Source organism: Aphelocoma coerulescens, chromosome 7, assembly GCF_041296385.1.
Source record: "Aphelocoma coerulescens isolate FSJ_1873_10779 chromosome 7, UR_Acoe_1.0, whole genome shotgun sequence".
Taxonomy (NCBI): domain Eukaryota; kingdom Metazoa; phylum Chordata; class Aves; order Passeriformes; family Corvidae; genus Aphelocoma; species Aphelocoma coerulescens.
In genome coordinates this window covers 33,635,503-33,649,679 of record NC_091021.1, presented here as the reverse complement: position 1 = coordinate 33,649,679, position 14,177 = coordinate 33,635,503, and the positions used below count along the sequence as shown (strand labels likewise).

The window sequence follows — 14,177 nt, the reverse complement described above, 5'->3', positions numbered from 1 at the left end:
ATCCTTTCCCACACAAGTCCTCACTCTTCCCTCAAGCCCATTCTCACCCACATCCAGGCCCCTGCTCTAAGCTCTGCTCTTGTGTCATTGCACAGCCTTGATCTCACCCGTGGAATGCAGCCAGAGTTAAATTTAGCCAGGATCCACCAGGCTGGAGCCTGTTCACGTGCCCAGCCCGCAGCCACTCTTGCCTGTGCTGGCACAACAGGAGCCCTGCACCACCCAGGCTGTGCTCCAAGAGTGGTTCCCATCTGCAGCTTTGGGGCAACAGCCTTTTCAAATGAGGGGAAAAAACCCCAAGAGTTTTACCAGCTCTCCCTTTCACTATGACTTTTCCCCACACTAAATGTTCCAATTAAACTTCCTAATTCATGAACACCCACTTAACAGCATCTCAGTTGTGAATGAAGACTTCTCAGCTTTGGACAGTGGCTATAACCACATCTGATGAACACCATCCCCAGTCACCAGCAAGGAACTGTCTCATCTGATTCTTTCCTAGTCTTGAGAATTCACTTGGCTACAAACCTTAAGGAGTCCAGAACCAGTCTTTGCATTCCTTACCTCATAAACCTGGGTATAATTCAAATGAGCAATTTATTTGTCATTATAAAATGCACTATACTTACCATTCACCAAGTAGCTGTGTAACCTTTATTCAAGAAAGAAATGTTTTTTCTTATTAAGAAATTATTCCTGACTTGGATTCACCAATGTGTTATCCTCCACGTTACAATACCAACAACGAAAACAAAACTATCAGTAAATTAAGGAAAATTTCATCATCTGATGTTTATTCACTAGAAAAGTGACTGCCAACTTCTAAACTCATTCCAAGTAATGCATACAGCAATAGTTTAGTCAAAGGATCTCAGCAAGTAATCATTTTCATACTTCCTTCCCCAATGAGAGCTAAAAAAAGGAATCACCATCTGAACAGGCAGTTCTGCTACTACCACCAGCTCTACTTCAAAGTGTGATACACCAGAACTGGGTACCAAAGGGCACTTTCTTGTGATTTCATGCTATAAAAACTGTAGCATCTAATTAAATATGACCTACTTGACTGGAAAGCTGCCGAAAAATCCTTTAACTTCTCTTCCCCTATAAAACTCTCTTAATCCCACCCTGTTTGCAGCAGGTCTCTGCTGGCATTTGGACTGAACAGACTCCTTGCCCTAACTCAGATCACCCATCCCAAGCCCTCACTGTAGAAGAGGAAATTATCATCAAATTTTGATTAAACAAGGAAAAGCCAAACAAACACCCCAAACCATCAAAACCTGATAAATCCCGCCACCTTAACACATTTGGGAAAAAGGTAAGAATATTTCTGAAAGCCCTACAGCCTGAGGCTGGGCTTTTTACCAGGAAAACCAACATAAGTCAATAGATACTAACATTACAGCCCTTTGTCTTCTCCCCCCACTTCCTCTCCATCGGGTTATTTTACTTTGCTTAGAAAGATCAATGTTTTGAAGGTTTATTTACTTGTTACCCATGATAACAACTGTCATTCATATGAAAACAACTCTTCCTTAAAAAGGGCTGAACTGGATCACCCTTTACTAGTGCTTGTACTTTGTATTGGAGCATAAGAGTCAGAACAACCTGATGTTTACACAACTGATGGCAAGAGAATATAGAATTAGTGTTACAAAGATAAAAGATCAAACATACCACAGTTAGGTTCTTCCTCTCACAATAAATTTGTAAGCTTGTATTTCACAGCACCTTTTAGTAAAGGGTTGCCAGTGCTTTTTAACAAGGATTAAAAATATGCAAGGCTCTTATCTAGGTTTCTCAGGAAGAACCAGCATCCTGTTTCATGTTGTAATTGAAAATAGAAACACATATCAGAAAATAAATTGATCTGCTTGAGACAATTTCTTTGGTCTGTCACCCTCTTCCATCAAAGCCTTCTGAGGAGAAACAGCCAGTGGTGCCAGGAGTGCCTTGGCTAAGTGCCTCCTACACCAACCTGTGTCAGGAATTTTACCCTGCTGGAGCTGCTGGTGTGAAGGGGGACTGATGAACAGTCACAGACAAGACCATGGAGTTATCCCCAAACTCACACCAGTCACTAGTTGAGCACATGTATTTTTCATCCTCTCAAGGCTAACACTTCCTAATAATCAAACATTGGGATTCTTCAAATATCAGCAGCAACATTATCCTGAATTTAATTCTTACTGTGTCTTAAAATCCATATTAAGTATTAACACAAAACTGGAAGCCACATTTTAGTTGCAATCAGGGGTACAACAGAGCAGTGACTATTCCAGGGAGGGGAAGCATCAGAGGTGATTCCCCTGCTGCCAGAGACACCTGTGCAAGGCAGGCTCTTCCTTCTCTGAGCCACTGGAGCTCCCACACATGCCAAGCACAATTAATGCTTAAGAGTGTGGGGTTGGAGGCAGCCAGCAGCTGGCTGGCACTGATGAAGAACTCTTCCATGCTTTCCCTAAGATTGTTTGGAAAAGAAGGCCAAATGGGTGAAGAAACTGCCTGTGTGAGTTGTTACAGAGGGTCATGGGGGACCTGTGCCCCACAGGATGTGCACTCCAGCACCAGAACTTGTAAGAGATTCCCACTTCTAACTCTCCAATACATTTCTCCACCCTCCAGGGAAGAACTAAATTTGTTCTTGCAGTCATTTCTCTGCACAGCTATTGGGATTCATAAGCCATTTCTTCTACATTACTGCTTCTACAGAAAATTCACAGCTAGGTCTAATTTTGTCCTTAAGGCAATCTGCTTTATGGTATTCCTTTTGTACAAACTTACATTATCACACAATTCAGTTCATTCTGCAGAACCATCCTTGACATCCCTTCTACTGCTGCAGGGATTCCTTTCAAGAGCCACCTGGCAGCACACAGCTAAGGACAGATTCCCAGAGGACTTGGCCACAAATGCCACCTGAGGAGAACATTTCTCATAAATGTCTGACTTTAAACCATTCAACACATGGTCTTGTGTAGTGCTGGAGGTTGGAAAATCCTCATGCCTCTTATGTTGGAAATACACCATATGGATGAACGGGCCACCAGATCAGGCTTCTGTCTTCCTGTAATTGGCCACAGTGACTGAGAAAGTTAAACCCCACTGCTTCAGACTGCACAGCTCAGCTTGACCAGATCTCTCAGTCTATTTTGTTATCTTATGGGAAACATTACAAAAGGACTGTAAATCATTGTAAACATCAATAGCTCTTCTGTTGGCTTTTAATCTTTTTACTCTGAAACCTATTCCAGAATAGGACTTAGATTTTCATTAAAGTAGTAGGGCCAGTTTCTGAATTCCTCTAGTAAACACTTCAACTTCTGGTGTATTAGTGAAAGCCTACAAAAATACTATTTTCTTATTTTTCCAAAGGAATAAAAAAAATACCAAACCTAGGTACTCTGTGTTTCAATCTCAAAAAATTTTAATTAGCTTGACAAAAACCTACATGAGCTCTCAACGTCCATCCTTCCCCAGAACTGAATTACCACCCCTCCAGCAAAACCCCCTCACAGCCTGCTTTCTACTGCTTCCTTCTTAACCATAGTGAGAGTTTTCATGAAAGCACAGTTTAGAAGCTTTTCAATAACAGCAAAGGCCTATTTGTGTTCTGATAGGCATGAAAAAACCCAGCATTTTGATGGCCCTCACTCATACACAGAACTAAAGCCAGCAGTAGGGTTTTGCTCTGAAAATACAGACTGGTATGGAGGTAAAATCAGGAAACTTGGATTTTGTTTAAATTCTCTAAAGTAATTTTACATATTTTGTTCAGCATGTAGGAACTTCTTTAAGTGTGTTGTATCATTTTAATAGATTAATTCAGACATACCTCAGGCAGATATTACAGACCTACCAGCAATTTGGACTAATATGCAGGAATTCAGTTACAACACCAGAAATCACAACTGTTTCCATTTCCAAAATATATCAAGCCAATAAATTATGCTCCATACTAATCACAATGTTTCTGTCTTACTGATGGCAGACAGCACTTAAGAAGTTTAAGAGTCCTTCAAGTGCACTGTAGGACTAAAAAGTTTAAAAAACTGACAAAGCCCCTCTTTCTGTCCACAGATATCAACTAGTAGAGCTCAGAAAAACAAAGCAGCAAATTCTGCCTCTGATATTATCACCTCTATTATATCTGTACTTAAAAAGAAAATTAAAACCACATAGTGTCCACATATTTAAAGAATACCCAATAGATTTTCTTTTGAACAAGTTACTTGAAATTGTTCCAGAAACTTCAGTAAGGTGATTTTTACCTGGAGGTCCTGTGATATTTCAGCTGTGGGAGGTGGTGGATATTCTTCACATACAGCAAGGCTCCGAACTAACTTTAACTTTGTGTTTGACTAAAGGAAAGTATGTAAAATTAAAAACTATGGCTTATAAAAGATTATATAAATATACCATAAGCCTTTATTTTTTCATTCATTATATGAAAAACAAAATGGCTGAAAACTGCATTTTTAAAGTTTTCAACAGAATAAATAATTCCCTTTAGGATGAAAATACCCAAGCAATTGCAGATTTTGAAGGCACTACCAGCACAATAGAGCACATCTAATGAAAAGTAAATAAAATGTTGGGAAATAGTTTCTCTCCATAACAATAAAAAGCCACCAAAAATATAAAGGCAAATCACAAAAGCAGACAACTAGGCAAGACAAAAATCCAACAGAATAAAACAAAGCTACAATGCCAAAAAATAAAACTAAAGGCACTTTCCACAAAGTAACGAAGCTGCACCAAGCATGAAGGGCTCCCTTCGCATGCCAGCACACCGGGCTACCGTACCTTGGACCTTTTGGCTGTCTGTCCAAAGGACTGCGCTGGCCGCTGGCGTCAGGCACAACAGAGAAGGGTTACATTAAACTCAGTGGCACAAGTTTGTTAATGCAAAAGTCTGTACAAGAGAAAGCTTTGACAGTTAGCACTGGCACGGGCAGATCTGTGAAAGGAACAGCAGGTGCTTTTGGCTGACGGACTGGGCGCTCTCCCACTTTCGTCAGGCTTGTCCTTGATTTCCCTTCTTCATTTATCAACAATAGATATTAGAGCACTTTAACAGGAACCAAGTATTATCCTTGTTCAGTGGGATCCAAGCAGTTTACTCTCACAGCCAGTTCCTACACTTTCAATTCTTGTTTCCTAATTTCCTTGGCAACATGACATGGTTTTTATGAATTTTCTTCCTATTCCTGAAACCTACCTGGAAAAATGATATTAAAAAAAGAAAAGCATTGCCTCTACCAAGGGAAGAGATAACCAATTATGACCTATCATAAGCAGCTTAAAACATATGGGGTTTTTTTCTTTCATTTTGGGACCTCTAAAAGTATATTTCAAAATGGGCTACTGATCTTTTTTTTTCCTTTCATTTAGTAACTTATTATGCAATAATTTGCCTTTTCCTCCCCAAAGCCCTTCTTCTGTTAATTTGTTCCTTAAAAAAATAAAAATTACCAGGCTTTTACTACAGTATGCATAGCTGAAAGGTACATTTGAATCAACAAAAGCATTTAATGATTTTGTTAACTGCATAGTTAAAACTAACTAAACCCCCAGTGCCAGTAGCACAAGAATAGAAACATTTAGAGTGGCATCACATAATTTAAGTACTGGTTTCCCTGGAGAACTAAAACTGATGAATAGACAAGCTTTTAACAGAACTGGTTTTAGTGAGCACAAGCCCAGTATTTGTAAGGAGAAATTAACATCATTACTGTAATTTCAAATGTTGTTTAATGGACAATATTTCCTCCTTTCAAAAGGAAAATAAAGAGAAACTCCATTGGAAAACTCCATGAATGCAGCTCTCCTTGCCTTAGCTCACAGGAGATGTCTATCAAGTGCCTGAACTTCTTAGCAGGACATACAACATTGCTAAAAAGAACACCTCACCTACAGCAAAGAGCTCTGCCACGTAAGGGCAGAACTGCTTTTTCTCTCATTTTCCTCAAGTCCCACATGTCTATTTTGGATGTTGCACCAGCTTAGCTGAGGAGCAGCAGAAGGGGAGCTCATTTAAGCTCATTTCACTATGTAACAGCATTTAAAATAGCTGCGCTGAAAACTAACTGAACTCATCAGCAGCTTTTTAAAGGAAACTTGCTGAGATTTTGAGCAGCAAAGACAGTTCAAATGCTTCCATACCTGGAACCACACAGAGACTTTGTGCCTGCAAGATGTGTTTTCCTTTCCATCATCTCCTCCGAAAGCATTCCTTGCATGCTGAAAGCTGGCACTGCATATCCCTGAAAAAGCTTCTGTTACACCAAGCTACTAGATGTCAAAAACTGGATGATTTCCCAAGCTCCTATCAATTACTCCAGCCTCAATTAGCTTAGGTGTGTTCAAAACAAACAGTGCACATTTCAAGTCAAATCAGGACTGCCAGTGGTCCTCAGTTCACTGTCAAGAGGCAAAATAATCTATACTTGGCAATTGCCTATCTTTTGCAAAATTTTGGAAGCTTTGAAGCCACTATATAAGCCAAAAGAATATGTGGAAACAAACACCCCAGATCCAGCATTTCATAGGGCACAAGGGGGAATTCAACCCAGTTATACAGGATATCGAGCTCTCTAATGAGGTAAGTCACACACATTTCAGTTATTTTTAAGAGTGACTTGGAAAAAGAAGAGAAGAAATTGTTGCTGGGACTAAACCAACACCAACAATATTGGGGAGAACTGGGGGGGCATTGTAGAAGGGAGGCTTTCCCTTACAGATACTTACAAGTATCACCCCACCCATCATATTCAAACTTTTCATCTAGAAACAACTGCCCTGTACAACACTCCTGGGATAGGTGTGGATTCCTGGCTTTCCTGTATGACTTTAGAGATGTCAAAACACGAAATCCGAGCCCCCAAACCCCAGCTGTGACTGTGAGCAGTAAGCACCACACAGGGGTCAGGTGAGAAGCTCTGGAACAAAGCTGGTACGGCTGGACTGCAGGCACAGCTCAGCTGAGGATGCCCTGGAAATCCAAACCCCAAAGTCCTCTGGTACCACCAGCAACTGCACTCTGAGAGCTGGAAGATGGGTGGGTACAATCCAGTGATTGCTTTCTTGGACAAAACCACACTGACAGAGAATGACACCACTTCTACTGGAATTCCAGGAAGTAGGTAGCCAATGCCCATTGGAGCTGTTAATGCACATTTTCTCTCTTTTCAGGCCCATCAATTTTATCTCTGTCCTAATTTCTCTGCATATACTAAGTTTTGCTCCTACAGAGCATCTTTATGTTCCCCATTTGTGAAAAAGAATTTCTAGCTAGTTTAGAATATGCAATCCTTGGTGAGTGCAAATTAGGCAATTTCTTTATATTTGCAGTTCTCAAAGACTTTTACTGCCTTGAGAAAACACTGTGTTAATGAAAGCCCTATTTATAGTCATTATGGGCATGATTTCAAGACAGTGTTTAAAAGCAAGTATTCCAAAGAATTGCATATTGAAAATAATGATTAGGTTCTTGCCTTTGATAAAACCCCACAAACACAACTTTTAAGACCAACTGCTATGCTACATTTCCAACTGCAAAATAAAAAGGAAAGTACGATAGCATTTATCAAAAACATATAAATATCCAGGTTTGCAGTAGGAGTATTTGCCTACTTTATTTTTTCCTAAGTACCTCACCAGATCATGTATACTAAATGCAAAGTAAAGATCTGGAGCTGTTACATGCCTTCCTCTGTCATCACTGTGCTGTCTAAACAAGCTGGATAAAAACAGGTCAGGCACAAGATGGCAAACTCAGACGTGTGAAAGGTTTTGTGAGAAGGGGCTCTATTTCTGAAGAACCATTTGGGCATTTCTGAGGATAGGCACAACATGACAAACCTGAACAAAGAGTGTTCTAAGGACATTCGGTTTTTTACCTTTCTGCAAAATTAGGTCTCAATTTTAAATCCAGTCAAGTGTTACAGTCCCAAGAACCATGGATAGCTTTGGAATGCTGAGGGGAAGAACAGTGTGGCCCATGGTTACTTGCTGTCCTGCAATAGTGAGCAGTGACAACAATTTTCCATGACACAGTAGAGGATGACTGATGGAAAAATAGTTTCACCCTTGGACATGGAGGCAGCTCAACAGTCAGAGAATCTGCCTGGTTATTTATCTATTCAAAAGTATTACATCACATATTTTGGAGACAAAGACAGGTAAATCCTGACAAGACCAAAACAGCTGGGGAGGAGGCAAAAAAAGGCTTCAGAGAACTTTACCTGAGAAACACGGGAGAGAAGCCCAAGGCTTGTGCTAGTATGGGAGGAAGATACTTGTAGAAAGAGAGATGTCAAGTTGCTAACTAAAAAAATATCTAATTCCCCCAAAGGACAAGGGTATCTGCTTAATTAGCATAAAACAAAATCAGAATGATACTCACTTAACACAATGTTTGCCTTGCCCTTATCATACAGTAGATGCATACAACTCTGCACTCATGCCATGAGTTTTTTTCTGGGTTTTAAAAGAGAAATCTTCCTAATAATAAGCATAAGTTACTATCTGCAGGATAAATCCAGGATTTTTAATTTGTCGCCAATATTTCCTGCTGCTTTGTCATTAGAGTGGATGACACTGCCTGTCTCACCACCCAGAGACAGAGGCAACACAGAGCCTGTATTCAAGCTAATTCTGAATTCATTTGTTGTCACCTGGCCTAGATAAGATGAACAGGTAGGAGACAACAGTGACTGGTGAGCCAAAACCTTTTTGATCACAAAACCCACCATAGTGCTGACGTGCACATGACTTCTGTAAAGTACTTCTCATAACAGTGCCTCTTGTCTCCAGTGCCATTTAAATGACACTTGAACCTCACTGCAAATATGCCAATTTAGAAATTATCTCTGTATCAATTACACTACTTATGCACCGCTTAAAGAAATTGGGAGTGCTGGCCATATACTCTGATTAGGTATTTTCCTCTTTCACATTGTACCTCCAACAGCAGAGCGAGCAGCAAATCAGTTAATAATGCACAACCTCAATATAATCAATATTGATATTATATCAATATAATCTGGAATTTACAACCACAGTTACATTTCAAAATATAATAATCAGTTTCTGAACTGTGCAGTTCCAGAAACATACCTGAATTCAACCCATATCAAGTTTAGACAGAGGAAAAATCATAGCCTGTTTCTTCCTTGGCTGTAAAGGAGTCAAAAATGAAGTGATAACTGTACTCAGGAATGTGACTATAGTTTGTCAGTAGGTACCAAACCTATTCTGCTCGTAGGAAGGAAAGCCAAACACAGCTCCCATGCAACCCCCACACCCAACCCATCCTCTGATGCACTCAATTAGTAAGCAGAAGTACACAACAAATTCCAGTAAGTTTCTCATAATCTTTTCTAACATTTCTCAGCAATTTCTTTCTTCTTTTTCCCACCACCACAATAACATTTAACCTGTACTTAATGACAAGTACTGTGTCCACTGAAATTTCATCAAACTGTTTAACCATCCATTAGTTAAAAACTTGCTGACTGCTACTGTTCCACAAGGGTTTTCTAGTATGGACAACCCCAAACTTTTGTTTTGTATTTTAGCATAAAACATGCTTTAAATGAGAAATTCTCAAATACAAGACACACATATTTGCAGTGGCAGCCTCCACAGTACAAGTGACATTAACTTCTGCTGATTTCAGTTGTTGCAAGGTGCTTGCTCACAGTAGCCAGGTTCCACTTGGTAACTGACTGTCTTCCTGCCACTTCAGAAATCTGCATCCTCAGCCTCAGTTTTTAATTAAACTGCTCATGTAACAGCAATGTTCTGATTCTGATGGAGACTCCTGGACACCACACTAAATGCACTGACAGCAAAGCTGTTTCCATCCAACAGCCTTCACCACGCAGTGTCCAGTTCATTTTGTGGATATGAGATAATTATTTCAGAGAGCAGCTCTTGCTCCTGAACAAGCACCCAACCAAGCAATCAACCCCCTGCCAAACCCACAGCCTCTGGCAGCACTGGCAGGTTCATTCCTCTGCACTCTGACAAGACAGCAGCAGTTGTTTGCAGGAAGGCTTATTTCTTATTTGCCACTTGAGTCCCACAGAAGTTTCCTACACTAAAATTCGTTAAATGAGAAAATGTGAATGAGATTTTTCCAAATTACTGAACTGTATGAAAATAATGAAACCTTAGATTAAGTTTTAAGCTCGCTACTAGAATATTCCATTAATTAAAGAAAATACCAGCTCAGCTGTAATATCTCCCAGCTTTCTAGTAGCAGTTATTTCTCGTGCTACAGGAGAAGTATTTCATTTCAAGGATTTATTTTTTCCATAAAATTATCTTTTTACACTGATGCCAGCCTTAATAAAGCCAGCAGATATTAAAGTGTAAAACTATTGTTATTGCAGTGGTCTACAAGATTTATCTGGAGGCAATTTAACATAGCAGATAAAGCTTACTTCACTCAGTGGAATATTGAATTGTTAGTCTTGAACAAAACTACTCCCCAAAGAACCTTCTACTCAAATCTCAATAACAAGAATCTAATAAGCTACTGTCCTGTTTTCGCAACACACAAGAGAATCCCTCAGATCCCAATCAGGATTTCTATAAAAAATTGTTTAGTATTAACCCACAGACACAAAATACCTATAGACAACTATAGCTTTTGCCAAACACAAACTTCTGTGTTTCATTTTAGAAATCTGGCCTGTTTTGTAGGTTGTGTCAGAAGTTTTCAGTTGTTTTCCTGAACTCCTCACCTCATGTGAGCTGCTTACAGTCCTCAGTGACCAGGTGGGCAGCCTGAGCCAGGAGCGAGCTCTCTTGTCCCACACCTCAGAGGTACTAAATCTGCTGCCACAAATTCCTAACCTTTCCTTATCAGTGCATTCTCCATTGACACAAGGTATTTTCACACTATTTGTTTTGCCTCCTTCTCACTTGAAATGTGATGCCACAACTTATATGTACTTCTCCCACCTGCAAAGGCCACCCATTTATTTACATGCCTCAGCTTTCCTACCTAAAAGTCACGTACCAAAGCTGTGAAGCAGTGAAGATCAGAAAGGTGCAGGGAGTCCCTGCTGCCCACCAAGGCAGGATGATGCTCACCAGCTCATTGTGCCACTCCTGTGGGGTTTCTGCAGGTGGCTGGGGCAGCACCCAGACCTGCTGTCCTCAGGAGCTCAGGATTACTCTGACTCCTGGGGATTTGGATTACCTACACCTGATTACTTCAGACTTATGCTGAACAGCTCTGCTGGAAAATCGAGACCTGAGCCACCTGTAAAGTGCTACAGCTCAAGAGCCAGGCTGAGCTGCAGCACCTTGTTCAAAGCAGCAACACTCAGCACACACAGCCCAGCTCCAAACTCTGTCAGGATTCAGCAACAGCAAAAGCCAGTCTGAGTTTGTTCCTTGTTCTGCTACAATGAAAGACTTCACATATGCATTTGGGGAAACACAAACACGGGCTAATTGTCTGGTTCCCAGCAAAACCACTCATCTACTTCAAAGAATTAAAAATGACTGAGTCATATTTACATGAGTATAAACAGAGAAGTGGGGCAAAGGAGGAGAGAGGAAGCAATAATCATCATGCTTGCCTCCCTAACACCAGCCAAGTTTTCCTCACTGCACCAGAGAAACATATAAGAGGATCAAGAGAATGGAGAACAACAAGACACAGACTTATTTAACATGATATACTAGTGAAAAACAAAGTGGAAAGCTTCTTACCGGCATATTGTTTTTGTTATCAGGACAATTTTCATCCTTTTCCACTTGAATCTGTTCCCGACTTCCTGATTTTTTAAGGTTTTCAACTGGGTCTGTATCTTTAAATTCAGCTTCTGAACCCTTCATTGCATCAGTTTCATCTTTTACAGTAAGAATATCAGACATCCTCATTAGAAAAGGTTATTTTAAAATTCTACAAGAAATATGGAACCTTTAGGACAAAAAAAAAGTAGATTATTGAGTAATTTAAAATTAGTTTAAAAACCCACCCATACCTAAACAGCTACCCAAAATAAACATGATTTTGCTACAAAAAGGATCCCCCCCCACCCTCTGCTATGACACTTCTTCCTATCTTGTATTAGAGGGAGTGATTTCTTTTTAACCACTTTTATCAGTGGCCTGTAACAGCAGACATCTAGACAAACAAGAATTAAGAGCTACACTGTTGGATAACATGCACAGATTTTTCCCTTCCCCATTTTGAAAATGAACACCTGAACATTCAGATACTCCAAATCAAACTAGGCTCCAACAGAAACAAGGGAAGATTTTCTCAAAGGAAATTACATATAGATTTATTTTAAAAGGGTTGAAAGTAAATAGATGAATCATAATGCACCAAGTGTGCAAACATTCATAAATTTCATGAACATTTTAAGTTTCCTTGTTGACAGGTAATAACTGGACAAGTTCTGAATGCAAGAATTATCTTACTTACAAACTGTAGCAAAACTAGTCTTAAATAAAATCAAGCATTCTCTCAAAAGCAACAAAAAAAGAAACAAAGAAACAATTTGGTAATTAGGATAATAACTATGATCAGCAATTACAATTTATAATAATAACAACTTAAAATACTATATAAAGATAACTAATGATTAAACTCCAAATTTTCCATGGGAAATTAACACAACTCTTTGTCATTACTCAGCTACAGTGCAAGTTGTAAAACCAAGGATTTTCCATTTCCTACCAGAAATAAAGATCTGAATGCCTAAAGTCCTTCATAAGAAACAAATAATCCAATAATGTTATGGAAAAGCTTAGTATTTCGATTTAGTACCTGATATGTCCTAGAGTTTGGGGATTGTGGTCTCCCACAAAAATAAAATAGAATAATCCGAAGATCCTTTTCACAGTTGTCAGCCAAGATGTCAGTTGTGATGAACCATCTGGAATCTGGCAGGAGGAGTCCCATGTCCTTATCCCCAGTGTAGAGTCCTGGACAGAACTATTTTGTCTTGAATCAGCAAGAACATCCCTTTCGAATGCCTGAAAAATCAACAAAGGAAATGCATTATACTTTTATTTGCTGTGGGAGGGGAGATGGAACATGACATCTAAAAGCTTAAATAGTCATTTTTAAGAAAAAAAACCAAAAAGAAAGAAGAAACCAGCATTTGTCATATCCATCCTGCTTGCATTATCAACCATCAGTAACAGTTTCATTGTACTTCCAAGACATTTCTGCATTACAAAGTTAACAAGTAGTCATAATAAACATTTTGTTGGCATTCCTGGAGAAACTCTGTTTCTATAAACAAGCAGGTATCTTCCCAAGGAGTCTGAAACATGCAGCCCAGCAGGTGTGGAGGAGTAACAGGCCATGAAGGCTCACAAATCCCTGTCAGCAGAACACGTTTTTCTCTTTGTTGGAGTTAATCATCTATGAGCACAATCCATAAGCCATATTTTGGGCAACTGGAATTACAGAAGACAGCTTTACTTTATTCAACAAAATAACTGCCCTGGAATGAGGATTTACACATTTCTGCAAAACTGATGATTTTCCATCTTTCCTCTTGTTCAGATTTGAGAAATAAGTAGCAGCAGCACCCCCAAGGAAGCATTTGAAGCCAAAGCCAGAGCTCTAAGAGCAAAGCCAGTGTAGGCCTGAGAACACCTTGCAGTGCCCAGCTCCTCCCACGCCTCCAGCTCCCTTGCAGGGGAGATTAAAGCCTGGCTACAGCCACTTCTCCAGAGCTGAAGAAAAACAGTTTGTAAGAGATGAGATACTACAGACATATGCAGTACTAAAATTTGCTGCAAAGTATGGAAAAGAAAGATAAAAGATGGTCTGTGATTCAGGCCTGTAAGAGACCCTATTTACTGAATCTAATGGAGGGGAAAGGATTACAGATGAAAGAACAAATTGGAAATAAAAAGATGCAAAAATGCAGCAAAGGATATCCAGCATTGTTTGGTTGTTGAGGTGGTTTTTCCAGATAATCCAAATGCTGATATAAGATTTATTAAGAAGTTCAGAACCTTTATTGTAAACAAAACTTGAATAGAGATGCTGTTTCACTTTGTTGACTGACGTGATTTGTACAGTATTTAAATAAATGTTAAAAAATATTACGGGCTGAAAACAGCAAAAAACAAAACCCAAAACATTTATGTCTCGTTGGAAATATAATACTGCAAAGTAAGTGTAA

At 39.5% G+C, this 14,177-nt stretch overlaps 1 protein-coding gene across 9 annotated transcripts in view; it reads right to left on the bottom strand.

Annotated features, from left to right (window-relative positions):
• Positions 1-12,890, bottom strand: part of R3HDM1 (R3H domain containing 1) — a 50,686-nt gene extending 37,796 nt beyond the window's left edge. For 6 of the 9 annotated variants that reach the window (XM_069021244.1, XM_069021249.1, XM_069021247.1 and 3 more), the window contains exons 1-3: positions 12,803-12,890; positions 11,737-11,947; positions 4,275-4,364 (exon numbers count right to left, since the gene is read on the bottom strand). In XM_069021244.1, the coding sequence (XP_068877345.1) occupies positions 4,275-4,364; positions 11,737-11,907 (261 nt within the window). In that variant the 5' untranslated portion in view covers positions 11,908-11,947; positions 12,803-12,890. Of the gene's footprint in view, positions 1-4,274; positions 4,365-4,809; positions 4,852-11,736; positions 11,948-12,802 lie in introns of all 9 variants that reach the window. The other 3 variants (XM_069021246.1, XM_069021252.1, XM_069021253.1) reach the window with 2 other exon arrangements.
• Between the last annotated feature and the right edge of the window lie 1,287 nt (positions 12,891-14,177).